The sequence below is a fragment of the Oreochromis niloticus genome, linkage group LG11 (assembly GCF_001858045.2).
Source record: "Oreochromis niloticus isolate F11D_XX linkage group LG11, O_niloticus_UMD_NMBU, whole genome shotgun sequence".
Classification (NCBI taxonomy): domain Eukaryota; kingdom Metazoa; phylum Chordata; class Actinopteri; order Cichliformes; family Cichlidae; genus Oreochromis; species Oreochromis niloticus.
In genome coordinates this window covers 812,224-839,753 of record NC_031976.2, presented here as the reverse complement: position 1 = coordinate 839,753, position 27,530 = coordinate 812,224, and the positions used below count along the sequence as shown (strand labels likewise).

Here is a 27,530-nt window from a genome sequence, read left to right as displayed (position 1 = left end):
AGATGGGACTCTGACACAGTCTCAGGCAGGATTTGAGTGAAGCGTCACACCTGCATCGTCAGGGCAGCCTGTGGCAGCACTCTTTGTGCAGTGATAGAGCATACAGCTCCCCGGCTCATTTAGCTGACACTATAGTGAACAAGAATGCAGTAGGCCATTTTAGCTCCACTGTTTCAAGGAGTTTGAATGGCTCATGCTGGAAGGCCATCAGCATCATTTTTAAATCTCATGGAGGGAGAGCCAGTTGCTTTTGATAGGGAGGCACCCTACTAGCTCCCTGAAGAATTGAGCAATAAGGGGACAACAAGTGAATCTAGTAGTTTCTGGGGACTGACACAGGCTGTCTTTTTTTCGCTGCTACCATTATTTTAGAGCTGAGGTGGACCTCCTCTCCTCCAACAGTTCATGCTAAAATTGGAAAATGGGATGGGCTGTGAAGGTGAGGGAATCCACTTGTTTCCCATTGCAACATGAATATGTTTATAAATGAATATGTAATTATGTTCTCTGCAAAGTACTAACCAATAACTGAAGCAAGATCATGACTGGTAGATACGCCGTCTCAGGAGCCAGGCCCACAGCAGGAAGAGATGGAGAGGAATCCGATGGGCTCCCAAGGGTGACCTTGAAGAAGCGATCAAATGGTGTTCTGCTAGTTGGGAGCCACTAAGATAATGTTCACCTCTTCTACTTGGAACCTCTGCAGGAGGGTGTGAAGGAGAGTAACGGAGGGAAAGGCATAAAGGAGGCCATCGCATCCATGCCTGATCGATTGATTATCTCTCCATATGGAGAGAAAGATGGGTCAGTGAGTTGTGTCCCTAGAGATCTGCAAAGAGATCTGCCATAGCCATGCCAAAATAGCCCTAGATCTTATCCACCACTTCTGTCTGGTCCTGGAAGAGGACCCCCTCTGGAGAGCTGATCTGCTGTGAGGTTGGCAAGGGGTTGCACGGTGCATTGCCTTCAGGGACCAGAACTGTGGGTACATCCACTCCCATGCATTCTGAGCCAGCTTGCTAAGGCCCTGGTGGCCTTCTTTACCATGAGAATAGATATTGTTGCTCACAGAAACTCCCCTGTATTGGGATCCCAGGACAGCTTGGGGTCAAGATCAATGCTGTGACAGGCTCATGAAGCCTGTCACTGTGTTCACAGAATGTCAGACATGCTCCAACAAGGCCGTGGGGACTGTGTCCCACTGATACAACAGGCTGGATAATCACAGTTGTGCAGTGTTGACTCAAGGTGACTTCAGGGTCAATTTGAAGCCCACCTGGTGAAGTAAATCTCAAAGGCCCTAGAAGGCCCAGAAACCCACTCCCCGTTTCTGACAGTTGTCAGAATCCAGCCTCTCCTTACCATCTCCCAGGGTATCCGGGCCATTAGGCCCCCCGTCTCTTCTTTGGTGCTTCTTTACTTTAACTTAGCACTAAATATGCTGAGATCTGTGGATGTGAGATATAGATTAAGATGGTTTGGTATACGAAACCCTATGAAGCAAATGCTTTTCATACATGCAGAGACAAATTTTGTCAGAGTATTTGTGAGTCTCACTAACATGCTGTACATGTACCTCCACGTAAACTGTCCAATTTGTGTAATTAGGAATATCTTGTATGGATACATAGATGTAATTGTGCCTATTAAAGGCTACAAAGTCTGAACTATGTAATATTTGCCAGAAAATTCCAATATTCTAATAATTTTAAATAACAAACAAAAATTAAAAATAATATATCCTCTAGGGATTTTAATTTTCTAAAGTTTTGCTAAGGTTTTTTAAATCTCCCATTTTTGTGCAACTTATTGCAATAAGCAATAAAAACTAATTTATAACATTTGAAAATGTGTCAAGAGTTCATTTTGTGAGTAGTAGTATTAGTCATTTCTGTTTTAGAATGAGAAACTAAAAAACTTTGTATCTTAAAATCATGAAATGTATTTTAACTGCTGGTAGAACTTGGCCCTGGCAGTTTTAGGTATAGAGCAGCTCCTGGTGGCTCATACGTTAGAAAAAGAGAAAAAAATACAACCAAAAAGTTCTTTTTTGTATACTTATGTTGCCCCATTCCTGATTTTTACCTTTTCTACTGAAAAAAGTGGAAAATAAATCTGTAACACAAATCCTGAACTTGTTTGTCACAGGGTGGAAGTCATTGTAATGTGTTATTATGTGTATTTTATGCTGTGGTTTTATTAGTTTGTTTTTGTATACTGCATGTTTTTATATGTGTGCTTTTATTTTGAAGGTTTGTCACTTTTTTGCTTGCTTGAGATTTTGCGTGCTTTGTCAAATTATTTTACACAAATAACTTTATACCTTTACTATACTATATACTCATGTTCTTTTATTCTATTTGTAACTCTTTTAAAAAATGTTTTTATTGTAAATAAGCTCATTTTAATTAATATAGCTAATTTTGTTTTGCTGGCCACATGTGCTGCTCTCTACCTGGTCAGAATAAGCTTTACCCTCCCCTGGGTCAACATACTGTGTGAGTCGTATGGGAGGAACTTTGGCAGGAGATGCACAAATAATTGAACCATTGAACAAAGCAGCCACTGCTGTGTCAAAACAGTGTTCCTGTCTATGTTTTACCCTTTTTCTTGTTCTTTTTCACAGAAACACTCATACAGTCGTCAGCTCCTGCTTAATATCAACAGAAGCTGAGGAGTAAATCCATGATCTTTTCATACGTGGAAGAGCTACGAGTTACAGGAACTGCAGACTGCTTCAGAAGCATCTACCATCAGCGACACCCGCTACTAGATCTCACCCACACTGGAAACATCTCAGGTGGTGCGAGAGGAAACAGAAGAGGGGTAAGCATGGAGGAATCCTGAGTAGGCTAGCGACTAATCCTCGAAAACCCGCTATTCCCACCATTGTACTGTGTTTACAACAATGATGGCTGGTGTCGTAACACTGTTGTTGCTTATGATCATCGAGTGCAGACCATTCTACCTACCGAGTGAATTTTCAGCCATACTGTTTGTTGCTGTCTACATCGCTCCCTGCTCCAATAACAACAACAGGATGAGGCACTGAATGAACGGTATCATCAGCATGTCAGTGAGCAGCAGACGGCCCAGCTTACCAAATTTCATAAACACATTAAATTTCCCACACAGGGAAACAACATTTTGGACAATGTTTTCACCACCCAGAGAGGAGACTACAAAGCCCTCCCCCTCCCCCACCTTGTTGCCTCTGATCACATCACGTTTATGCTAATGCTAGCATACAGACCCTGGTCAAAGTCACCAGACCAGTTTGTAAGCAGGTACGTGTGTGGCCAGAAGGGTCCTCAAAGGAACTGCAAGACTGCTTTTCCACCACAGACTGGGAGACCTTTAAACTGGCTGCCACACATGACAACACCACAGACATGCAGGAGTATATAGAAACTGTCATTGCCTATATCTCAAAGTGCATTAATGATGTCACAGAGAACAAGACTATCACTGTCTGGGCCAACCAGAAACCATGGCTCACAGGTGACATTCCCCAGCAACTCATTCACAAACTGGATCTGCTGGGGATCAGCACCTCACTGTGTAATTAGCTGCTTTCCTGACAGGAAGACAGCAGACAGTACGGGTCGGCAGCAACACCTCCAGCACAAGAACACTGAATACGGGGGCTCCCCAAGGATGTGTGTGAGCCCCCTGCTCTTCAACCTGCTGACCCACGACTGTGCACCATCACACAGCTCCAACCTTTTCATCAAGTTTGCAGACGACACAACTGTGGTAGGTCACATCAGCAACAAAGATGAGACCTACTACAGGAGTGAAGTTAACCATCTGGCCGAGTGGTGCAGCAACAACAACCGGTCCCAAAATGTGGAGAAGACTGAGGAGATCATCATAGACTTCAGGAGAACTCACACCCTGCACACCCCACTAACCATCAATGGTGCTGCTGTGGAGAGGGTAAGCAGCAGTTTCTGGGTGTGCACATCTCAGAAGATCTTTCCTGGTCAAAGGACACAGCATCACTGGTCAGTAAAGCCCAACAACGACTCTACGTCCTCTGCAAACTGAGGAGAGCAAGAGCCTCAACCACGATTATGAGCACCTTCTACAAAGGCACCACTGAGAGTATCCTCACCAGCTGCAAGTATGTGTGGTATGGCTCCTGCACTGGGTCCTGCCGTAAACAGCTACAACGAGAAATGTGAGCAGCGGAGAGGATCATGGGTGCTTCTTTACCCTTCCTCCAGGACATCTACTGCACCCACCTCATCCGAAAAGCCCTCTGCATTACAGGTGACTCCACTCATCCATCCAACAGCTTTTTCAGTTTGCTGCCATCAGGAAGGAGACTGAAGATCCTCCGGGTTAGACCAGCAGACTGAGAGACAGTCACTGATTCCCCCAACCCACATATACTCAAACTCTTGCCCACAAACACTCGGATTGTGTTGGACATTGTTGTGTGTATAAGATTGTTTTGTATATAAGATTTTTATCTTTTTATGTTTTTGTTGTTTTAGTGTAAAACTGAGGGCAGTGTGAGCCCTGCAATTTTAAATTCCTGTGTATGATCTGTATGGTTTTTGACAATAAAGCAGACTTTGACTTGACTTTGATCATTTGGAGAGGTATCACCCATCAAATTTACCTAATTATAGGATAAAATGCAAAACTACAAAGTGCAACCTATTTGTTGCACTTGTTGCTATGCAGGCTCAAAAAGCATCACAGTAAAACTGGCACTACATAAGCATTGGCGCTACCCTATTGGTGGAAATTGGTGGAAAAGGTACCTGACATATTTTTCAATACACCTTAGTTTTGTCTGATGCTGCAGGCCTTTATAGTAGCAACATATTTGAGGCTAGATGTTTGCTTAAAATCTCCAGTCAAACAATACAGTCCCGTCTCACTGATTTAAATGGAATGAGGCGGGAGGAGATAGCTCAGTAGGTAGAGTGTTTGCCCCATGATCAAAAGGTCAGGGGTTCAAATCCACTGAATGACTGTGAGATAGCCCCAGTACTCTGGGTACTGGTTAAGTGTAATTTCCCTATAGGCAATTAATAAAGTATACATTATTATGAGAAGAAGCTATCTATGAAATAATACTATAGATATAAACAGTGAAAATGGTGACAGCATAAGTAGGATGGGATTGTGTGAAGTGGAAATGAAAAGCAGCACTGGGTACTGTGTGCTAGTGGGCGTGGCTGTTAATGAAGTGGGCCATGCAGCTTACTAAACTGTAAAAACAGGTACATGTGATTTAATGCCAGCATTCCAATGCTTTTAGTAAGCTGCTCATAGTATTCCCATTTCCTGGGGGTTGTCAGAACAAAACCTTCTGAAAGTTTTAGGGTATTGAAATAGAAAATATTCTGTAGTTTTTCTGGAGATCATTTGAGATGATGGTTAAAGTCTAGCTTGGATCCATGGTGACAGCAGAATTCCTCACGTTTCTTATCTCCTTGTCCCCATTGGGCCTAAGTGAATAAATGCAAAAAGACCAACCCTTATCTTACTGTATGGCATTAGGCACTGTCATCACAGTGTAAGTTTCCGCAAACTATGAACAATCATTTTCTTACAAATGTGGGGAAAAAAGTTAGCGTACTCTGTTCCATTTATTTTAAAGTTGATAGATGTGTTTGTATTTGTCTTTGTCATAAGACTACTCTTTGTGACATGTGTTTGTTGTAATAAACTATCACAATTTGAATTAAAAAACCAAAAAACATCAGATGTATTTCTTACCTTTTCAAGTTGTGCGTTCTGTTTGGACTTGTAGAGGAACTCTCCCATGGCCACAAAGACAGAAAGAACAAGTCCGGCTGCCAGGATGATGAAGATCCCACCGATGTTCTGTACCCCAAGGGCACTGGCCTCCTTACTTTCCTCCTCTGGACAACCATTTCCTCTCCACCACTTCTCCTTCATCATGTGTAGCTTTCCTTCCTCCTGAAGCTGGAGAATGGCAATAGTGATCTTATCTCTGTACGGAGAGCCTAAAGGACCAAAATGCATGAGGTCAGTGTAAGCAGCTGACGCAACTAACTAAATCCCATAGACCACCACTGTTACATTCACTGACCTTTTGGCCCCTTTATGACAGAAAGCTGCTCTCTCCCTCCCTTTCTGTCCAAGGTTTTCCCACACCTGATTGCCACAGCTGAACAGCATTCACACTGTTTCATATATTGCCCACTCCTTGGCATTTGGCTCAGAAGTGTTTGGCTTTTAGTGCTGGGTCGGGGGGGGGGGTGGATTGTTGGTGATATTGGTAGAAAAAGTGGCAAACTTGAGCGATTTTTGGAAGCTTGATCGGGGTTCTCTGCCATTTTTGTTTATGCACAATTTTCTCATGTTTTGTGGCCAGCCAGCTTAGGCATTGTATTTTGGTCACCTTAGAAATGAGTGTTTATTTTCTAGTAAGAGTGGTGGTTCTTATTATCTTGGCCTTGTAGACCCTGATGTTTGTTTGCTTCCTTTATCCTTCTAGTTAATATTGAACGGTGTAGCTTATTTGTTAATAGTTAACTGTAAAATAAATTCCTTTGATTCATGGCTACGTTTGTTTGAAGGCTCAGTCTATGGTTTGCACTATCATCACTTTGTTGTATTCTGTGTGTCCCGCAGACTTTTTGAAAGCATGGGAGTTTAAAAGTTGGGGGTTTGAAGTTGATGGATTCTAAATTCTGAATATAGTCTTTATTTAAACTTCACATTTACATAAGACCAAAACAGTATAATGCATTTTTAAAAAGTGTTGCAGAGAAAATGCTTTTTTAAGTCACCACCATTTATTTAAAATTTCTTGCATCAGTGACTATCCATTCGAACAGATGGTTGAAATATCAAACTGAAGTACCTATAAGCAGGATATCGATAGTGGACACAGTGTAAGCAAAAAATTAGTCAAAAATTAAAATTGAGATGAACATTTGCCTTCTTGGCTTTTTTTTTTTAAATGGTGCGCATAGCAGAATGTGTGCACCATGCAGTGGTGCAGCTGGAAGCTTATAACTGGAATAATGATGCATCACTGCACATCGGACTCATTCGGTCATGAAAATCTATTCTAACTTGTCAAGTTTACTTGACAATAGGGAAGATGTGCTTTTGATATGGTATTCATACTGTATATGTACTGTGTTTTTAATGGCTGTCCATAGACATCCATTGTAGCCTGTGGCTGTATAGGTTTTTATATAGAGTGGGGCTGGCATTTAGGAGTTCACTCACTTTTTGCAATGATGTAATTTGTTTGTATGTTTATTGAGTGAGGTATAGGCTGCTCATCAGCTGGTTACTCCTAGTGCCCCACCACGTTTGGTTGGTTTCCTGTGGCTGCAGTATGACTGTCCTTCCTCCCTACTTCATACATACGTCCATCCATTTTGTCCCACCTATCCAGGCCACCCGAGAGATCCAATATCTCCAGCATGTCATGGGCTTACGCTGGGGCCTCATCCTGGTAGGACATGGCTGGCACACCAACCCTGAGGCATTCTACTCAGATGTCCAAACCAACTGAGCTGGCTCCATTTGATGTTGAAGAGTAGTGGATCTATTCTGAGTCCCTCCTGAAAATCGAACATCTCACCCTGCCTCTGAGAGAGGCCAGCAACCCTTTGTAGAAAGCTGATTTTCACTGCTTGTATCTGTGATCTCAGTGGCTCATACCCAAAGCTCATGACCATATACGATTATATAAATATAGTGCTACTGGCCAGCCAACAACGCCAGTCACCACGAAATTTGCCTCATATTTTTGGAGTGACTCACGAAACTTATAAAATAATGAGATATTAATGACCAACTAATGATCTGGGGTGTACAGCACTAATGGTATGCAATATTCCATATTCCTTCTTGACAACATCACCACTGAGTAGTGTTACTGTCACATTCGCCCATCTCAAATTGAAATGGTTAAAGCTTCTTATGGATGTGTGCACACTGCAGGAAACTTAATGCAAAACCACATAAAGAAGCCTACTCACTGCCAGTTTTCAGAAATTCTGTATTTGAATGATGTGATCTCTTTCCAACCTCTGAAAAGCATCTGCACCAACCCAGTATCACGGCAAAACATAGACACACTGGTCCACAGTGTCCATTTCCCTCTTTACCTCTCCAAAGTGTGAAAGGGGCAAGAGTGCAGAAGTTGCATTATCAGCAGGTGGAAAAAATATATTTAAAACTAGAAAGTCAGTAGTGAACAAAAAACATTTGAAGTACATTCCAGGGTCCTTAATCACCGGCTAATATGTATATACATGTAGATGTGTTAGTGTTTATATGCTTTCCTGTCATTATTTTCATGTTGGCTTGAAGAAAAAAATCTCTCTCTCTGCTGTAACTGCAGCTTACTGCAACTTCTGCATGTCATGACACCAACTGTGCAGTCTGTGCAGACAACCTGATATCACAGCTGATATCAGGTTGTCTGCACAGACTGCACAGTTGGTGTCACCTGCAGAGAGAACCTGAAGGTCAAGCTGAATAAGTGCTGCTGCTTCTTCCGCAAGCAAGTCAAGTGCCTGGGCCACGTGGTCTCTCTGCAGATGGGGTGGCTATAGATATAAACAGAACTGCCAGAGAATGCCAAGGAACTAAAATTATTCCCATATTTTGCAAATTACTATGGACTTTTTGTTCCTGGCTTTTCTTACATTGCCTCCATGTTCAAGTCCTTAGTTGCAAAACTGACTCATTAAGACAAGAGGTAAAAAAGGACCCAAATCCCATTGGATTTAGGCCTGCGACATAGCTTTTCAGACACTCACATCACATTGCTGACCTGTGCACATTTTAACAAAACTTGTTACAGTAACAAATCATGATGGACTGGGAGCTGTCCTGTGACAGGACAGTGGGAAGGTACGATTCAACTATTGCTGTTGCTAGTCAAAGTCTCTGCAAAGTAGAAAGGAGTGTTCAGAACTACAGTTTTATTAGAACTTTTAGTCATTAAATGGGCTGTGAAAAATTTAGGGGGTACTTATTGGGCCAGAATTGCATAATAAAGTATGATCTAAATACTCTCAATGATCTTAAAACAGTTCATTTTGAGAGCAAGTTCTGACCTAAACAGCAGGTATAAACCACGTCAGGTAAATTCAGATACTGTGTCTAGTGAAAATGGGACTGTAGCCTTTGGTCCCACCTTTGTCCTTGCTCAGCAGCTTAAGTGCACAGTGTGTCAAGTAGCACCTGCCTCTCAAGACCGTATCGTAGGCCATAACAATGTCTCCTTGGGAAGGTAAAACTAACTAATCTTGCAGACAGACTGGCTGATCCAAGAATTTCACTTCTTTTGGGAGAAGTGATGGCAAACAAGGACAAGAGAGAGAAAACATCCTTGTCAAAACTGATAAACAATGAGACGTACTGATCAAAAGAGGCTTCACTTGTATAGAGGCTATACAACTGAAATCACCATAAGGGGACCTGTGTGAAATCAGCTGTTGCTGCTACAGAATGTGCAATTGCTCACTCTTCATGATAATGATCACCACCGAGGGTTGGAGCGGACCCAGACCTGATCAGAAGGAGGCGCTAGGTACAGAGTAATTTCAAGGTGCTTTACACTGCAAGGTAAAGACCCTACAGTAATACAGAGGAAAAACCCCAACAATCAGATGATCCACCGCATGAGCAATCATATGTCGACAGCATGAAGAAAAACCCTCCATTTTAACAGTAAGAAACCTCAGGCAGAACCAGGCCTAAGGTGGGGTAGCAGTGACCGGTCGAAGGCAAAGAGAAGGAGGCAGGTCAAAAGACACACTGGGAGAAAGCCAGAGTTCAATAATAACTAATGATTAAATGCAGAGTCGTGAATAAACACAGTGATTGAAAAAGGTGAGTAAAGAAGAAACACTCAGTGCATCATGGGAAGCCCCCACCAACCTCAGCCTACTGCAACATAAATAAGAAAGGATTTAAGGTCACCTGATTCAGCCCTAAATATACGCTTTATCCAGAAGGAAAATTTTGAGCTTAATCTTAAAAGTAGAGTATCTGTCTCCCAAATCTGTGAGCTGTTGAAGCAGGTGAAAGGCGTTATGACTGCTCTGAAAAAACACGCTGAATATATAGATAACAAAAAGTTCAGTTTATACTTTAATAATCTGGTAAATTCTTAAGGTCAGAAAAAGGCCTGAAAGACCACAGAACACAACTGAAATGGATGACTGCATAATTCTTTCATTGGTTAAGAAATGTTTAAGGATGAAAATCGAGCACAATAACCAGTTCCTAGCAAATTCCTTGGAATTTTCAGTCTGCTTGTCTATCGGGTCTTGCACTTGCGCTACAATCAGCTGATTTCAGTTCATGTGCCAGAGGAGTGGTGCACTGTGGATTTGGACATTGCACATATTGCAATGGGTGGCTGTAGCTCAGGTGGTAGAGCAGGTCATCCACTGATCGGAAGGTTGGTGGTTCAATTCCTGGCTTCCCCTAGTCTATGTGCCAAATATCCTCGGGCAAGATACTAACCCCAAATTGCTTTCCGATGCATCCATTGGAGTATGAATGTGTGTGAATGTTAGCTATGAAGCGCTTAGAAAGATGTGCTTGTGCGAAAGGGTGTGAATGGGTGAATGCACAAGTTGTGTAAAGCGCTTTCAGTGCTCAGATGAGTAGAAAAGCGCTGTATAAGAACCAGTCCATCCATTGCACAAAATATGGGAGCACAGTATTCCAAAGGAGGAAACACTGGATCTGTCCATAGGTTCTAAACTTTAAGAAGTCATTGCCTGCAAATGATTAAACACAATCCTTATACTTAAAATTAAGTGAATTTGTTTAATTAATTTCATTTCAAATTTTAGACCACTTGTGTCACTGTGTACCCTTTCTGCTTTCTTGTTCTAAAGCCTCTTCCTCATTTAATATTAGTAACAATTTTGTGCATTCAATTTTGCTTTGATTAAATTTGATTGTGCAGGGTTACTGTTATCAATTATTAATACTCATATCAAGGATTACCATTTCATTGTCCTTACGCACTCAACTGTGCTAAACATATAAACCTAAAACAGATCTGTGAGTCTTTTGTTTTCACTCGTTGTACTTGTATTACAGCCTAATTAAAAGCCATTGCTGTGATTAATCTATGCTAATGTTTTCACTGTGAGCACTTTCCCTGCCATTATAAGTTAATATCCCCAATGCGAGGCTTGAAATCTTCCTGCCTGTAAATACAGTAATGCCTTCACACTGCAAACACAATGTTTACACACCTATAATTATTAGAAAAACTAAAACATGTAATATTACAGATATTTAGAATCAGCTCTCCCTCAACTACAGAGGGACAAAATGTACTGTACATATTACAAAAACAATATCAGTTCACTACCTTCGGTCGTGTAGAGGTACTATGATTATTATTTAGAAGTTATACTAAAGTCTAATGTATTGACATCAAAACACCATGAGCAGTGACGATGATAACTGTGCTCCCTTGATGAAGCATAGCATTCCCCTGCCTTCAGCCATGTGGCTGCAGTCACAAGGCAGTGTTCATACTATTCTGGGTGACGTGGGTGACTAAAGAGGAGGTGAGAAGGGTCCAGGTCTTAGTAAAGGACAAGATCAGAGAGGCTAAGGACAATTACAGGAGGAAGCTGGAGTGGAAACTACAGCAGAACAGCATGAGAGAGGTGTGGAGGGGCATGAAGACCATCACTGGATTCAGGCCAACCAACAGCAGGGGAGCTGAGGGAGGTGGCTAATGAGCCACACCAATGTGCCTCCCTCTCTCTTCACCCTGACACTCCTCCCCCACCTATCGCTTTCACTCAAGACCAGGTTCAGAGGCAAATGAGGAGGCTCCACTGAGGCAGGTCTGCTGGACCAGACAGGGTGACATGTGACCTCCCACATCATGAAGACCCTGGAAAGGCTCATCCTGGACCAGTTCTGACCCATAGTCAGACCACATCAGGATCCCCTTCAGTTTGCTTACCAGCCCTGCCTCGGAGTGGAGGACGCCATCATCTATCTGCTCAATCACATCTACACCCACCTGGACCAGCCAGCGAGCACTATGAGGGTCATGTTTTTTGACTTTTCCAGTGCTTTCAACACCATCAGGCCGACCCTCCTGGGAGATAAGCTGACAGCGATGCAGGTGGATGCTTCTCTGGTGTCCTGGATTGTTGATTACCTGACAGGAAGTGTCATGGTCCGAAGGAGTGCGGAGTGCGGAGTTTCCACCCCTGGGCGGAGTCAGCGCATCTTCCTCACTAGCAGCACCTGAGCATAATTGAGCCTGCTGAGGTTTTTAAGGCCAGCATTGTCGGTCACACTTTGCCAGATTGTCTGCAACCTTGCCATTAGTTTGGACTTCACAGTTTACGGTTCTCGTCTGTGTTTTGTTGGCAATAACGTCTGTGTCTTCTCTTTTGCTACCAGTGGTTTCTGAGGCAGGATTTGTTCTCTGAGGACCTTTTGGATTATTACACTGGATCGCTTCAGCCGCCTCCACGCTCACCTGCCTGCTTCCCTGTCCAGCTACTCCACTGACCCACGGACCACCACCCCCTCCCCCCCAGCTTAGCCCCGCTCACGCTAAAGTAAGACTGTAGCATTATCCTGTGAGTTTGTAGTCATTTACTTGGACAATCCACTAATCAGTACTCTCCCCCTGCTCTTCACAGTGACGCTTCCTTACCTCTTTTCCTCGCCTCTGGAGTTCCTGCACTGGAACATACCCAGTGTCGGGCTCTCCTCCCCGTCCACAACCGTCCCAAGTCTCCCTCTCTGACCCCTTCCAGTACTCAGTAAAACTGATTGTTTCACCTGTTTCAGACTATTAAGTTTTAGTGTGTTTTGCTCGCAACACGCAGGATCTGGTTCTCGTAGTGTGGTTCGGCCTATTCGTGTTCATTACCCTCATCGTAGTGATGCTTACTTGTGTTTATTGTGCTTAGGGAGAGTTGTTATTTCAAATTAAGTGTTTGTGTGCTAAGGCTATGCCGGAGAGTTAACGTCTAATTTAAGTCTCTAAGTGAATCCCTAGTTTCTTAACTTCCTCAGAAAAGCCTTAAACTGAGACAGGTGTTTAGCGTTCACTTTAAGTTATTCATTGCGTTGTGTATTTCCCTTGTATAAATAAAGTATCTTTTTCACTCCACACCTGTTTCTCCGCGTGCTGTCGCATTAGAGTCCTCCCATATTCGGCTCTCAGCCATGACAGCACAATCTGGCCAAACTATGGACTCTGCAGATGCCAGGCGGACTGCAATCACCAAAGAGGGTGCGATTCTAGGCACCCATTAACAGAACATTCAGTCCCTTACGGCTAGGGTACCTGCGCTCTCCCAGGAGCAAGCCAAATTGAAGGCTGCTCTTCAGGCTCTTCAAAGTAGAGAAGGTGTCTGATTCTGGGGCTGGGTCGAGTCCCCCCGTGCAAACAGCTGCACATCACATGGCGGCGTTTCGGGCTGCGAGTTTCCCGGAGCCCAACCCATTTTCGGGGGAACCGGAGGATTGCGGCGGATTTCTTTTGCAATTGGACTTGGCTTTCAATCGCTCACCAGAGTCGTTTATGGACGCCGCCGCTCGGGTCTCCTATTTTGTGGCAAAATTACGTGCTCGCGCGTTATAATGCTGCTGCAACGGGGTGGCCGGGTCATGTAGTGCACGGTATTTTCTTGCAAGCCCTGAATGAAGACATGAGGGATCAGCTTGCATCTCGGGATGAGCCCACTACCTTTGAGGGACTCGCTTCGCTCGCCCTCCGCATAGGCAACCGGTTGAGAGGGAGGGAGCCGGCCAAGACATCCAGACCCCCACGCGCAGCTGCTCGCTCGTTCCCAGTCGCATGCGCCCCAGCTCCCACTGTGAATCCGGTACCAGAGCCGCCTGCGGTTGCCACCGCAGCGGAGGCCCCTCCGGAGCCAATGCAAATCGGTTGGTCTCAGCTGTCACTGAAGGAGAGGCAGAGACGGGTGCGTTCATGGGCCTGTTTTTTCTGTGCGTCACAAGGCCATTTCGTGGCACATTGCCCTAAGCTGGCAAAAGGGGCCGCTCACTCGTAGAAGCGGGGGTACGGGTAGGCCTTTAGACCCCGTCTTTTGTTATCTGTCAGCATTGAACATAGTTCACTCAACGTCTGCTTTGGTCGACTCCGGTTCCGAACAAAATCTTATTGATATTTTCTTCGCGCGATGGTTAGGGCTGCCCCTTGTCTCCATCAAACACTCTATCCTAGCTAAAGCTTTGAACAACCACATTTTCGCCCAAATCCTTTACCACACTAAACCCGTCACAGTAATTACCTCTGGTAGTCATCGTGAACGTCTCGTTTTTTACGCCCTTCACTTTCAGATACACCGTTAACTTTTGGTTATTCCTGGCTAAGACTCCATAATCCCCGGCTAGATTGGGAGGGCCAAAGTGTACTTAGCTGGAGTTTGTTTTGCCTTCTAACTGCCTCACTTCCACCCCTGCTCCAGGCCCCGAAACATCAGAGAGCCAGGAGCAGTCTTCTCCGGACCTCACTGGGGCCCCGACCGAGTATCATGACCTCCGGGAGGTGTTTAGAAAGGATAAAGCCTGTTCATTACCTCCCCATAGACCCTATGACTTTAGTGTTGATATGCTTCCGGGAGCTCCCCTCCTTAAGAGCCGTCTTTATAACCCCTCCAAACCTGAACGTGAATCCATGGAGAGATACATACAAGAATCTCTCGCGGCAGGCATAATACGTCCTTTGTCGTCACCTGTGGGGGCTGGGTTTTTCTTTGTGGGGAATAAGGACGCATTGATTTTCGTAGTTTAAATGAAATAACGGTCAAAAACAAATATCCCTTGCCTTTAATCAGCTCGGCTTTTGAATCTCTCCAGGGTGCCACAGTCTTTACTAAATTAGACTTACGAAATGCCTATCACTTGGTGCGCATTAGGGAGGAGATGAATGGAAGACCACCTTTAGCACGCATTTAGGGCACTTTGAATATTTGGTAATGCCTTTTGGGTTGACAAATGCACCCGCGGTCTTCCAGGCTCTTGTAAATGATGTCCTACAGGACTTTTTGGATCGTTTTGTTTTTGTTTATTTAGATGACATTTTGGTTTATTCTAAGAACATTCGTGAACATGTGCCCCAAGTGCGAGCAGTGCTCCAGAGACTATTGGAAAACCAGTTATATGTCAAAGCTGACAAATGTGAGTTTCACGTGTCCTCTATTTCCTTCCTGGGATAAGTGCTGGCAGGGGGGCAGGTGAAGACAGACCCGGCAAAGGCAGTTACCGAGTGGCCAGTCTCTCCCAGCTGCTAGCAGCTCCAGCGGTTTTTGGGATTCGCCAATTTTTACAGATGCTTCATTACGATAGACTTGTAGTCAAGACCACCTAAATTGAGACCAAGACAATACCAAGACCAGAGGGTATCGAGACCAAGACAAGACCAGAGGGTATCGAGACCAAGACAAGACCAAGACCAAGACAAAAAAGTCTTTAAACTGCAGCCAGATGCTGCTTCGTTTACAGGCGTCATGCATATTTATGTGTTTTTGCTTTCGCACAGCCCTCCTCACCGCTGTCTACTGTCTCACTCACTTACTGAGAGGACAGACGCACGCTCCACTTGACTGTCACGTCTCACCCTCTCTGTTTTTCACATAATAATATTATCCTATATCATCGCATGTGATTGGCCACAATATGGAGGGATTGGAGCATAGCTGAGCCACTGTGTGAGAGCTGAGCAGCCAAAGGAAATTAAGTGAGGAGCCGGCTCTCGCTCAATGGGAGTCGACTCTTCTGATTCACTACAAAGCGCTCTCTAAGCACGGCTCTTAGAGCTGATGCTTTTGCGCATGACACATTATGGAACATTACGTTGTGTGTCATGGATACTGTTGACTCCAGAGGCGGAGCCAGACATTTTATACACCCGGAGCTTAGCCCTAAAGGGTAGTGTTCATGGGGGATTAGAAATGACTGAAAGATTTATTAGGCTGTGTTTTGAGTTTTGTTCAAAAAAGAATGACTTCATATAGGAAAAAATATATATCACATATGCAGGACACCTTAAACTAGTTTTTTAATTAAGCAGCAAGGCAGAACAAAGTGGGGGCTGTATCAAGACACAGGGACTAAACCCCAATTCAACCAGACCCAGAACTGATCCGGAATTAAAACAGGACTACAACAGTTCAAAATCAGGACTACTTAGGATTTAACCAAAACAGAACCAGAATCAGAACTAGATGATAGTAGCACGAAAAATCATCATAGACCTGCACTACACTTACTTTTTAATTCTACCAAAGTCCACTATTTAGATTCAGAAAAGTTTAGATAATTATTTAGCCTTGTTGTGCAAACAAGCCTGCATAACTTAATAAATATAGAATTTGAAAAATAACAAATGGTATCTAAGAAGAAACACTAGGTACCAGATACATGTTCTCATGAGTTTTGGCAAACAACCATTTGACTAACATGTGTGTCTCACCTGCTCTTGTTCCCTCTCTGCTCCTCTCTCTCCCTCTTTGTGCTGACAATCAAGCCAAACACCAACATCATCAAATATACAGTTGAAACCAGATATTTACATACTCTTCAGATAAAAACACAAACACTTTTTTAATAGTAACATCAATTCAGACTTCAGAACTGAGCCACACTTATGGAGCTCCACAATTCTTTTCCTGGTGTTTTGCCTTATATGCATCCACAGGTGTGCCACCAATTTACTCACATGGACTCTACTAACCTATCAGAAGCTTCTTCAGCTCAGAATGGAATCGTCTGGAGTTTTCTCATTAATTAACAATAAACTTAGTGTATATGTACTCCTAAATTTGATGAAAGTGATAAAAAATAGAGAGCTCTCTGTCTCTTTATTCTGACATTTAACTAATTCAAAAGATATTTCAATATGTATTTATCTAAAACAAAACAAGTTTTCTCTAAATTCATGTTTAACAAAAAAATATTTTTATGTTTTTTCCCTAAAATGTATGTAAATATCTGGTTTCAACTGTGAATATACTGCTGTGTATTGAAATTCCTCTCATTTAGCATAGAAATATACTGAACAACATACAAAACATAATATATAAAATAACATCTACCTGAGTTTTTTCTTTGAAAGAAGCTCCTTATGTCCATTGTTGTGTTCATCAGTACATAACTGAAACCGATTTAGAGAGTTTGTTTAGCCGTGGAGGGTAAGAACTGAAAATATGAAATAAACACACATGTGAGCTAAGACTCTCTAAAAAACAGCAGCATTGTTGTTCGGCTTTTCATTTCACCATTTGTTGATTCACTCGAAGAGCAAGTAACGTAATATGGGTCAAGTGATCAGTTTGACATCAATCTTTTGTGATACACCGTCATATTTACATTATTTGTACAGTACGAATGATTTGCTTTGGTACCTGGTCAAACTTCAGTTCTCCTCTGTCTGCCTGGCTGCGCTTCTCCAACAGCGCAATCGCAGGCAGCAGCTCCCCCCTCGCTCACATGCATAAGCGCTGTGCTCAGTCGCCCAGTGCCTGAGCTCGGATCATACCAAAATTAGGGGGAATTTATGACTGTGCGCTATGTGCTTCGAATATTGTGTTTAGTTTTTGTTTTATACAGTTGTCAGTCAGGCATCTAACTATGAAACAAATTACACTCCAAAAGACCCCGGGCTTCTGAAAAAATGACCCCGGCTTAAGCGCAGTAAGCCACACACCCCCATGCTCCGCCAATGGTTGACTCCAAATCTCCCGAACACTATGTCGATCTGAGACAGCAAGACCAAGACAGCAAGACCAAGACAAGACCGAGGGATCAGAGACCAAGACAAGACCAAGACCAAAGTCCGTCGAGACCAAGACAAGACCAAGACCACGTAAAAGTGGTCTTGAGACCAAGACCGGTCTCGAGACATCCAACTCTACATTAAGAACTATAGTATGGTGGCGGCCCCGCTCACTCGTCTTACTTTTTTCAGTGGACGCCCGAGGCCGGGGTGGCGTTTCGGGGGCTTAAACATCGGTTTGCCACGGCACCCATCCTGGCCCAAGCTGACCCCAGCAAACCCTTCGTGGTGGAGGTGGACGCTTCCGATGTGGGGGTGGGGGCTGTGTTATCTCAACGCTCCAACTCGATGTCTCAGTTGCATCCCTGTGCATACTTTTCTCGCAGATTGTCATCTGCAGAACGGAATTATGACATAGGAAACCAGGATCTGGTTCTTGTAGTGTGATTCGCCCTATTCGTGTTCATTACCCTCATCGTAGTGATGCTTACTTGTGTTTATTGTGCTTAGGGAGAGTTGTTATTTCAAATTAAGTGTTTGTGTGCTAAGGCTATGCCGGAGAGTTAACATCTAATTTAAGTCTCTAAGTGAATCCCTAGTTTCTTAACTTCCTCAGAAAAGCCTTAAACTGAGACAGGTGTTTAGCGTTCACTTTAAGTTATTCATTGCGTTGTGTATTTCCCTTGTACAAATAAAGTACCTTTTTCACTCCACACCTGTTTCTCCGCGTGCTATCTGCATTAGAGTCCTCCCATATTCGGCTCTCAGCCGTGACAGGAAGACTCACACACACAGTCTCCCACAGTGTATGTCTGACAAGGTAATCAGCAACACAGGAGCACCACAAGGGACCATCCTCTCCACCTTCCTCCTCACCCTCTACACCACAGACTTCAGCCACTGCACAGAGACCTCCATCTTCAGAAGTTTTCTGATGACTCCGCGGTGGTTGGATGCATCAGCAGGGATGATGAAACAGAGTACCGGGCTGTGGTCGACTCCTTTGTCATGTGATGTGAGCAGAATCATCTGCAGCTCAACGTGGCAAAGACCCAGGAGTTGATTGTGGACTTCAGGAAGACCAGGAAACACTTGACCCCTGTTTCAATCCAGGGGGTCACTGTTGACATTGTGGAGGACTATGAATACCTCGGAGTATACACTGACAATATACTGGACTGGGCTGAAAACACCACAGCACTTTACAGGAAGGGCCAGTCGTCTCTATTTTTTGAGGCAACTGAGGTCCTTCAACATCTGTCAGACAATGCTCAGGATTTTCTACGAGTCTGTTGTGGCCAGTGCAATCCTCTACGCCAGGGGTCGGCAACCCTAGGCACGCGTGCCACAGTTGGCACGCGAAGGGTTAACTGATGGCACGACTATAGCTGGACTGGCCATCGGGCATACCGGGCATTTGCTCGGTGGCCCGATGATTTTTTTTTTAAATTTATTTTTGTAACGGTATAAACAATGAAAGGTGGTGGATTGGCCAGATGTTGGCCGGTGTGTAAAAATAACTCAATTGTTTGGTGGTGGCTATGGTGGACCTTCCACAGATTCAGTAACATTAGTGGAGGCTAGCAGGTGGATGAGGGAGAAGGGAGGCAGGAGGAGGAGAGACCCGAGGCGGGGCCGGTCCGAGTATCAGGTGAACTGAACTTCAGGTAAGAAGTTATGACCTGCAGTCTATCTGGGTCAGATATAAACCAAGTTTAGGTGTAGTTTATTTTCGTTGTGCTGACTTTTTACAGTCAGTTCCAATAACTCGTAATGCGTACTAGCTAGCATGACGGAGTTTCTATACAGTTGGGTGGGTGCTGTGATGTTACTGATAGTAATTGATAGTTATTTTATTCATAAGGTTATTTAGTAGAGTTGCCAACCGTCCCGTAAAAAGACGGAATCGTCTTGTATTCAGAGAAATTATTACGCGTTTCGTGTTGAGCTGAGAAGGGACGCAGTTTGGCCCGAACTTCAGCTAGGATGGAAAAAGACACAAAGGTGGATTTATTCTGTCGTTACGCTGTCAGCTGCCTCTTCTTCTCTCATTCTCTCCCGTTTCTACTTCAATCATGAAACTGATCAATGATCAGCTGATCGGCTTTTCTCTCTTGTTTGTTTATCGCTCACTTTGTGCCAGAAAGAGGAAACCAGCGGATGTCGCGCTAAACAACAGCAGCACGTTTAAGCTTGATCAGCTGTTGTTAGAATTTATTTAATATTAATTTCTAGTATCAGCTGATGTTTGCTGGAGCCACAGCTGTAAAGCTGCTGGTCATGATATCGGTTTGGTTATCTGGTGAGAGGAAAACATGAAGATGAAACCAGGAGATGTCCTTACTGAATCATCAGAGCTGAACAGGTGATGGAGAAACAGGTTTACCTTTTAGGTGACATGAATGAGTTGAAGGGAAGTTATGAACTGTTTCTGAGAGACAAATAACACCAGGATCCTTTTCTAAGTAGCTGACAGCTGGTAACTGTGCAGGGGCGGGTCTAGCAAAGTGATGCCAGGGGGGCAGGTAGGGCATTAACAGGCAAAGGGGGGCACAAGGAAATACTTTTCTTTCTTATTCTTAAATAATTATCTGAAGCTTACAACCAAAGTTTTTATCTGATGTAAAATGTATAGAAATCATACATATACCAACAAGACTGTGTACATCACTGTCACAACAGCGTTTGTTTTCATTCAAAGGCTTTATGGCGTTTCCTATAATACCTGGTGGGCCGGTCTTTAGTCAAAATGCTGGCTGAGTTAATGCCAGTTAATGCAACATCGAAGCAGCTGGAATCCACAGCTGTGCGTGTTCATGGAGCTGCATTTTCACCTGCTGGACATCACTACCTGACAAGTTTAACTGTCTTCAGAACATTGCAGAGGCCTTATTGACAGTATTTGGCTCTACATATCTGTGTGAGCAGATTTTCTCTCACATGAGTGTCCTCAGGTAGCCGTCTGAATGCTGGACACTCGGAGACCTGTGTCTCTGAGTGGGAGACCAGTGATCACATTAACATGTGTGTCTCTGTATTAACAAACATGCCATATTGGCCCAGTTTATTTTTCTTATCATTGTTGTGAGGAGACCATAAATAGCATTTGTATTTTCTGTTGTACAGTTCATTTGCTGTTATGGATAAAAAGTCTTTTTTTGTTTCAAAATAGCTGATAACTATTCGCTGATAGCTGCCAACATCTGCGAACAAATATAATTCTATAAAGTGGTTCTATATAATGTGTAACTGTTAATATAGAGCGTTATTAAATTTATTGCTAATGCAATCATATGGCACACTGACTTCTGAGGAAATTTTAAATGGCACTCACCATCAGAAAGGTTGCCGACCCCTGGTCTACGCTGTTGCATGCCGGGGCAGCAGGTTGAGGGCTGCTGATGCTAACACACTCAATAAACTGATCACAATGCCAGCAATGTTGTGGGGATAGAGCTGGACTCTCTTAAGGTAGTGTTGGAGAGGCGAATGTTGTCCAAAATAAAGACAATGTTGGATAATACCTCCAACCCACTCCATGACATGAAAAGCACCACTGAACGACACAGGAAATCATTCCTGCCTGTGGCCACCTCCCTGTACAAGTCATCCACCTAACACACTGTATACTGCTACACCCTTTTTGAACATGCTCTTCTTTCTTTCTTTCTTTCTTTCTTTCTTTCTTTGTTATTCAGATATTTATCAATAAGTGACTTATATGTATATATATATATATGTATGTATATATTGTATTGTGTTGTGCTATTTCTTACTTCTTGTATTGTCTGTTTTTGTTACTGTTTGTACTGGAGCACTGTAACCATCATAATTTCCTCTAGGGATCAATAAAGTATTCTGATTCTGATTTACCATCTCTTCTGCCTTTCTTCTTTTCAGATATTTCTACAACTTGATGGGAGTCTACCTGTGGTAAATCCAGCTGACTGGGAATGATGGGAGGGATATACATGTCTAAATTAGGTCCCATAGTTGATGGTGCATGTCAGAGCACAAACCAAGTCATGAAGTCTATGGAATTGTCTGTAGACCTCAGAGACAGCATTGTATCGAGGCACTGATCTGGAGAAGGGTACAGAAAAATTTCAGCAGCATGGAAGATCCCAGTAAGCACAGTGGCCTCCATCATCTGGAAATCCAAAGAGTCAGGAATCACCAAGACTTTTCCTAGAGCTGGCTTCCCAACTAATCCCAGTGATTGGCGTAGAAAGGCCTTATTACTTACTCCCTGTTTATGCTCTGTCCTTATCTTCAATGTCATGCTGCTCTGTTGTATCTTATTGCCCCTTGGTGATAAATAACGTCTTTCTGATTCTGATTCTTAGTCAGGTGAAGTCAGGTGAACAAGTGAAATGCTGTGAAGGCTTTCAGATTGCACTTTACTTTTCATTACCCTGCAATTTTTAAAGAAAATGATTGGTATCAACACAAATTTAAAAAGTACTTCTTTTGCCCATGCTTCAGCTTTCCAGATTTCATAAAAAACACCACTTTTAAAATATCTCTGTATACACTCTGCCAAAGAAAGTGGGGAAAAAAACTTCCTCTACTCTATTTCAGAACTATCAAAACACTTTAACCTAAGAAACTTACTTTTTTTGAATATTTTGAATGCTTGTGATATATTATTTTACACAGTGTCCAAGTAGGTGCATGAATATGTCCACACTTCTAGAGGACAATACAGAGTACAAGACCTGGCAATGAAGAAAGTGCTCCCAGGTATTTCATTTCTCATCAGCTGACTGTACATTCTCCTTAAACCTGAACTTGAAAAAAAATACATTATTGACTCATTAGGTGCACATATCATTTGTCCTTCTTTTTCCCCCCTAGGAACAGGATTCTTATTAATGGAAAAGTAGGACAAAACCCTTTGTCAAGTATCTATTGCCTCTCCTAATTTCTGATTTTGAACTGTCACAGAGAACAACTGTTTCCACATAACTTGACTTCAACAACACATACGATCTGGTCCTCATAAAAAAAAGGAGATAAGTGGAAAATCACACCCACCTTGACCATTTTGAATATTTAGTCATATCATTCCGACTCACCAATGCATATATACCAGTATACCAGTCACTGGTAAATGTCCTCTGAGATTATCTGAACCAGTTTGTCTTTGTTTACCTGTATGACATTCTCATCATTTTAGAAACACTCTAAAAACACCAGCCTCAGGTTCGCAAAATGCTGCAGTGCCTGCTGGAAAATAAATTGCATGTCAAAGGTGAGAAATGTGAGTTTCATATCAGTTTTCTTTCTTGGTTTCATCATTTAAAAAATATGGTACAAAGCAGAAGGTCACAGCTGTGGAGGAGTGGCCTGTTCCTGCAACCAGAACCTGCTGTCACTCTCCTCCAGAACGCAATTATAATGTAAACTTGCCCTGGAGGAATGGTGATACTGGTTAGTGGGAGCTGAGGAGCCCTTTGTGGTTTGGACAGACCATAAAGACAGCCAAGAGATGCTTGGTAAGCAAGGAGGAATTTGTTCTTCACTAGATTTAACCTTTGTATTACCTACAGACCTTGCTCCCGCACCATAAAACCAGCACTCTCCCACTAAATCACCACCTTTGAGACCACCTCTGAAAGCACCACCATCCTTCTGCCATCCTGCATAGGTTCTCTAACATGGGAAACAGAATCACTGATCCAGTAAGCCCAGGACAATGAACCAGTCCCAGGTAATGGTCCAGAAGCCATCTAGATGAATCTATAAGAATCCCATCATCGTTTTTCTGTACTACCTATTTTGGGTGGCATCTCTAATTAAGGATGTCCAAGATTATGTGTCTGGATGTCCCACCTGCACTCAAATTTTCAAGCTCGCTACCAGGTGATTTAGTCTGTCTTCTCCAAACTCCTGGACCCTGGTCTCATGTTACCATGGACTTTGTGACTGGGTTGCCTCCCTCATCTGGTAATACAGTTATCCTTACTGTTGTTGATTGCTTTTCGAAGTTTTCACACTTTGTTGTTCTGCCAAATCTCCCATCTGCTTTAGAAACAGCTTAGCTTCTGACCAGCTTTCTTCAATCTCATGATATCCTGCAGGATATTGTCTTGGAATTGGAGCCCACAATTCATGTCACTAGTATGTGTGGAGTTTTGCTCAAGACTTGGAGCACAGGTTAGTCTGTCCTCTGGCTTCCAACTCCAGACCAACAGGGAAGCGCAGTGGACCAACCAAGAACTGGAATTGGCTCTTGGGTACACAGCCTCTACCAACCAATTCACCTAGACCTTGCAACCAACCTCGATGGAGGCAGAGCCATCTCTTCCACAGTTTAGTTTTCACATGTATATTTCCTATTTTATTGTGTTAGCCTTTTTGACTCTGTGCATTGTGTTAAGTTCTACTTCATGATTCATTAGTCAGACTTAGTTCAGTTATATTCTAACCTGTTTCAAGTCATCTTAATCCAGTGTGTTTAAGCTCTAAGCTTCTTTCCAGTGTCTCTGCCAAGAGGAGGCAGGGCCCGGTGGCCGCCACTTTTGTTGTGCGGAGCAGTACCCAGTTGTGAATGAGTCTGACTTTTTCCCTCTAAATCACCACAAGCCGAAAACTCCTGTTCAACACACCACAGGCCCAGCAAAATCTAAGACTGTTTATTATCTGCACTGGGCTATCAGAAGACTGGTCATTACCAACTTACATCCATATGAAGCATCTGAGACTCTCTCCCAGGAATTTGACTTTGAACCTGACCATTTCTCTCCTCCTGTCATTATCTCAAACCTGTGTCTCAGCCTGTTCCTACTCGCAGGGCGGCTAGGACCCTGACTTCCCCTGCACCCTTCCATTTTTCCCGGTGAGGGTGGCTAGGGCCCAGCTGGTCCCTGTCCCTGCCCTGGTTCCATGAGCAGCTAGGGCTTTGCCTGCACCCAGGGCGAGGGCAGCTGAGGCCCATTCCACTCCTGCACCCGTATCTGTTCCTTGGGTGGGGATGACTGGTGTCTAGCTTGCTCTTGCACGTGTCCCTGTGCCTAGGGTGATGGTGGCCAGGACCTAACCCATCTCTGCACCCATATCTGCTCCTCAGGTGGGGACGTCAGGGGTTTAGCGAGTTTCTTCACCTGTACCAGTTCCTAAGGACATCAACATGAGCTCCAGCTGCACCATTTAGACCTTGCTGCTAGCCCTGCTTTGCCTCAACCAGAGGTTTCCCGCACGGGCTGGACCTGCTCTGTCTGCCAAGCTGTGCCACTGGTGACCCAAGCCGCCAGTCACTGTCGCATCACCTCCGCCGGTCCACAGTGAAGTGCCACTGGCGTGGCTTGAACCTGCTTCATCCTCAGAGCCTGCAGCTGAGTTTGTGTCAACCAACAGTGACCCACCTCCAGAGACATCATCATTCAAGGGTGAGTGAAAAACATTTTTTTCTCTATACCCACCCTGAGTTTAAAAAATTTAAAGAAAGACAGTTTTTTCCAGCTTTGAGGATCTAAGGGCTGTTCTGAGTACTGCCGAACTGTCTGAAACTAAAACTTTTTTTAAACCTGCATTTGAGTTTTTGATTCGGAGTAAAGAGGTAAGGAAGTAAAATGTATTTATATAGCACTTTTAAAGACAGGAATCTGTCTTTAAAGTGCTTTACAGGGAATATAAAAACAAAAGTCAGTTATCCATTCCTGACGTGGCCCGTGGTAAAAATGTATCCTTTGCTTCTGAGCCAGTTAATAACAAAGACGTATAACACTGACAGTACAATTGCCTTTCTGTGAAAGCTATAGCTTGATTTTATAATTTATGTGAGGTTACTGTTGCAAGATCCCTGCCATCTGTAACTGTCCAAGAACCTAGCAAGAAGTTTCCGTCTTGCTGTATTTGTAGCAAATTATGAAAATCTGCTGCTTAATCTAATAAAGTGTTTAATAATATACCCTATGTTTTCACCTCTCTATTTGTGTTGCACTGTTCTTCTGCATGCTGAAGATAGCAGAGAGAATCCTGGGGCTAAGTATTCCTCCATAAGGATTACCCTCTGGCATGTGTTGCAATGTAAACTGTCAAGGTACAGTTAAGTTTGGTTTTAATGTGCAACAACAAAGCAAAGTATACCACACCAAGATATATTCATGATCTTGATTTATGAAACATCAAAGCAGAATCATCTCTTTGATCTTTCCTACTACTATATTACCAGAAGAAGTAGGCTATATTACCACTAAATCACTAATTATGTGTTAAAGGAATGACATAAAATGTTTCAAAGCCACTGTGAAATCAACAAAATAACAAAAAAATAATAATCAGGATTCTGTTCAACATCAAACGATGACACCTATTATGAAGTAAACATCAAATCCATCTAATTAATGGGCTTACACTAATTAGGCTCTGACCTCTATCCTTCAAGTGCAGTGTCAAAGTGGAAAATCTGTGTTTGCTTCCATTACAGAGCCATCAATAAAGCTTTCACAGTAACTGCTTTTTTAACCTCCATAGTGTACAGCCACTTAATATACTGAGGTGTTGTTCTGCAATGAAAACATGTTCTTTGCAATTACAAGTGGCCTCAAATGGCCACTTGAGTAAAGCTCCGAAAGAGATACCTATGTTAAAGGACCTGATGTTTTATGTTAATAACCCACTTAAGGCCTAAAATTTGGCATAATGAAGGAACTTTCTGGACTGAAATCAATGTTTCTTTGTCTGACCTTATCGATATTTTTAAAGAGAGTGTGTAAAATCTCACCACTAGAGGTCAGTAGATTGCAGACTGGAGTCAACTGAATTCTGTTTTCTGTGGGGGGTGCTGTAGGACAAACAACTCTGGCTGCTGTTCCTCTCTGGTGTAAGCGGTCAGTCTCCTGTTTACCTCAGCTATCAATGTGTTCATGTTTATTTACTCTCGATGAGGCTTTGAAAATAATATACTATCGAAGGTCACCTCTATCCATTGACAGCATATTCTGATATTTTTTCGGTGCATTAGCTGCTGTTAAATAACAAAAAGAACGGAAAAAAAAAAAAACCAATACTAATTTGCTAGCTAGTAACTGCATCTGCAGAGTTTACTCTCTCTTTCAAACATGGTCAGGCCAAGTTCATTAAAAAAGAAAATGGTGATAGTTAAAACCCTAAAGTAAAGGCTTCAAAACTAATTGGAGACATCATAGTGGCTATGTTAGTCTTACACTTGTCAAGCTGGCTCAAAGTTCTGACATTGCCAATGAAGAGCAGAAAGGAAGCACATTTCAAAGAAACAGAAACTCAAAAGGCAAATACAACTTGATTTCAGATTTCCTAATGCTTTGCAAACTAGATAGATCTAAGTAGTTTGTAGAGGCTAGAAAAAAATGCTGTATATGCTACAACCTTAAGAGCATTTTTTTCTAAGCAAAACACATTAAATCATTATAACATGTGTCACATACCCATTGGGGTCCCGACCCCATAGGCTTTTGAGTCAATGAGGCCTCCAATCTGTGTGAGGTTGCAGTTGCGCTGCGTGACAAATTCGATGGTGGTGGATTCCATGAGGAATGCGTAGTCCGAGGTGAGCACACGGTGAATGCCTTCATCAACATTGTTCACCATCACAGTGTGCCGCCGACTGCTCATAAACTCCCACATTTTATCATATGTGGAGATCTTGGTTTTCTGAGGAGACATGGAAGTGTAATGTGAGAAAAGAATATTTAACTACTTAAACACAAAGCAATTTATAATTCAGCTAAATGTAGTCATTGTAAAAGCCATGTACTGTATGTTTTGATCATCCTATCAA

General features: G+C 43.0%; 1 protein-coding gene across 4 annotated transcripts in view; it reads right to left on the bottom strand.

Moving 5' to 3' along the window:
- grik2 (glutamate receptor, ionotropic, kainate 2) overlaps positions 1 to 27,530 on the bottom strand; it is a 318,702-nt gene that overhangs the window by 24,407 nt on the left and 266,765 nt on the right. For 2 of the 4 annotated variants that reach the window (XM_005459403.4, XM_019354544.2), the window contains exons 15-17: positions 27,178 to 27,403; positions 5,740 to 5,990; positions 5,441 to 5,468 (exon numbers count right to left, since the gene is read on the bottom strand). In XM_005459403.4, the coding sequence (XP_005459460.1) occupies positions 5,441 to 5,468; positions 5,740 to 5,990; positions 27,178 to 27,403 (505 nt within the window). Of the gene's footprint in view, positions 1 to 5,440; positions 5,469 to 5,739; positions 5,991 to 27,177; positions 27,404 to 27,530 lie in introns of those variants that run through there. The other 2 variants (XM_005459404.4, XM_019354545.2) reach the window with 2 other exon arrangements.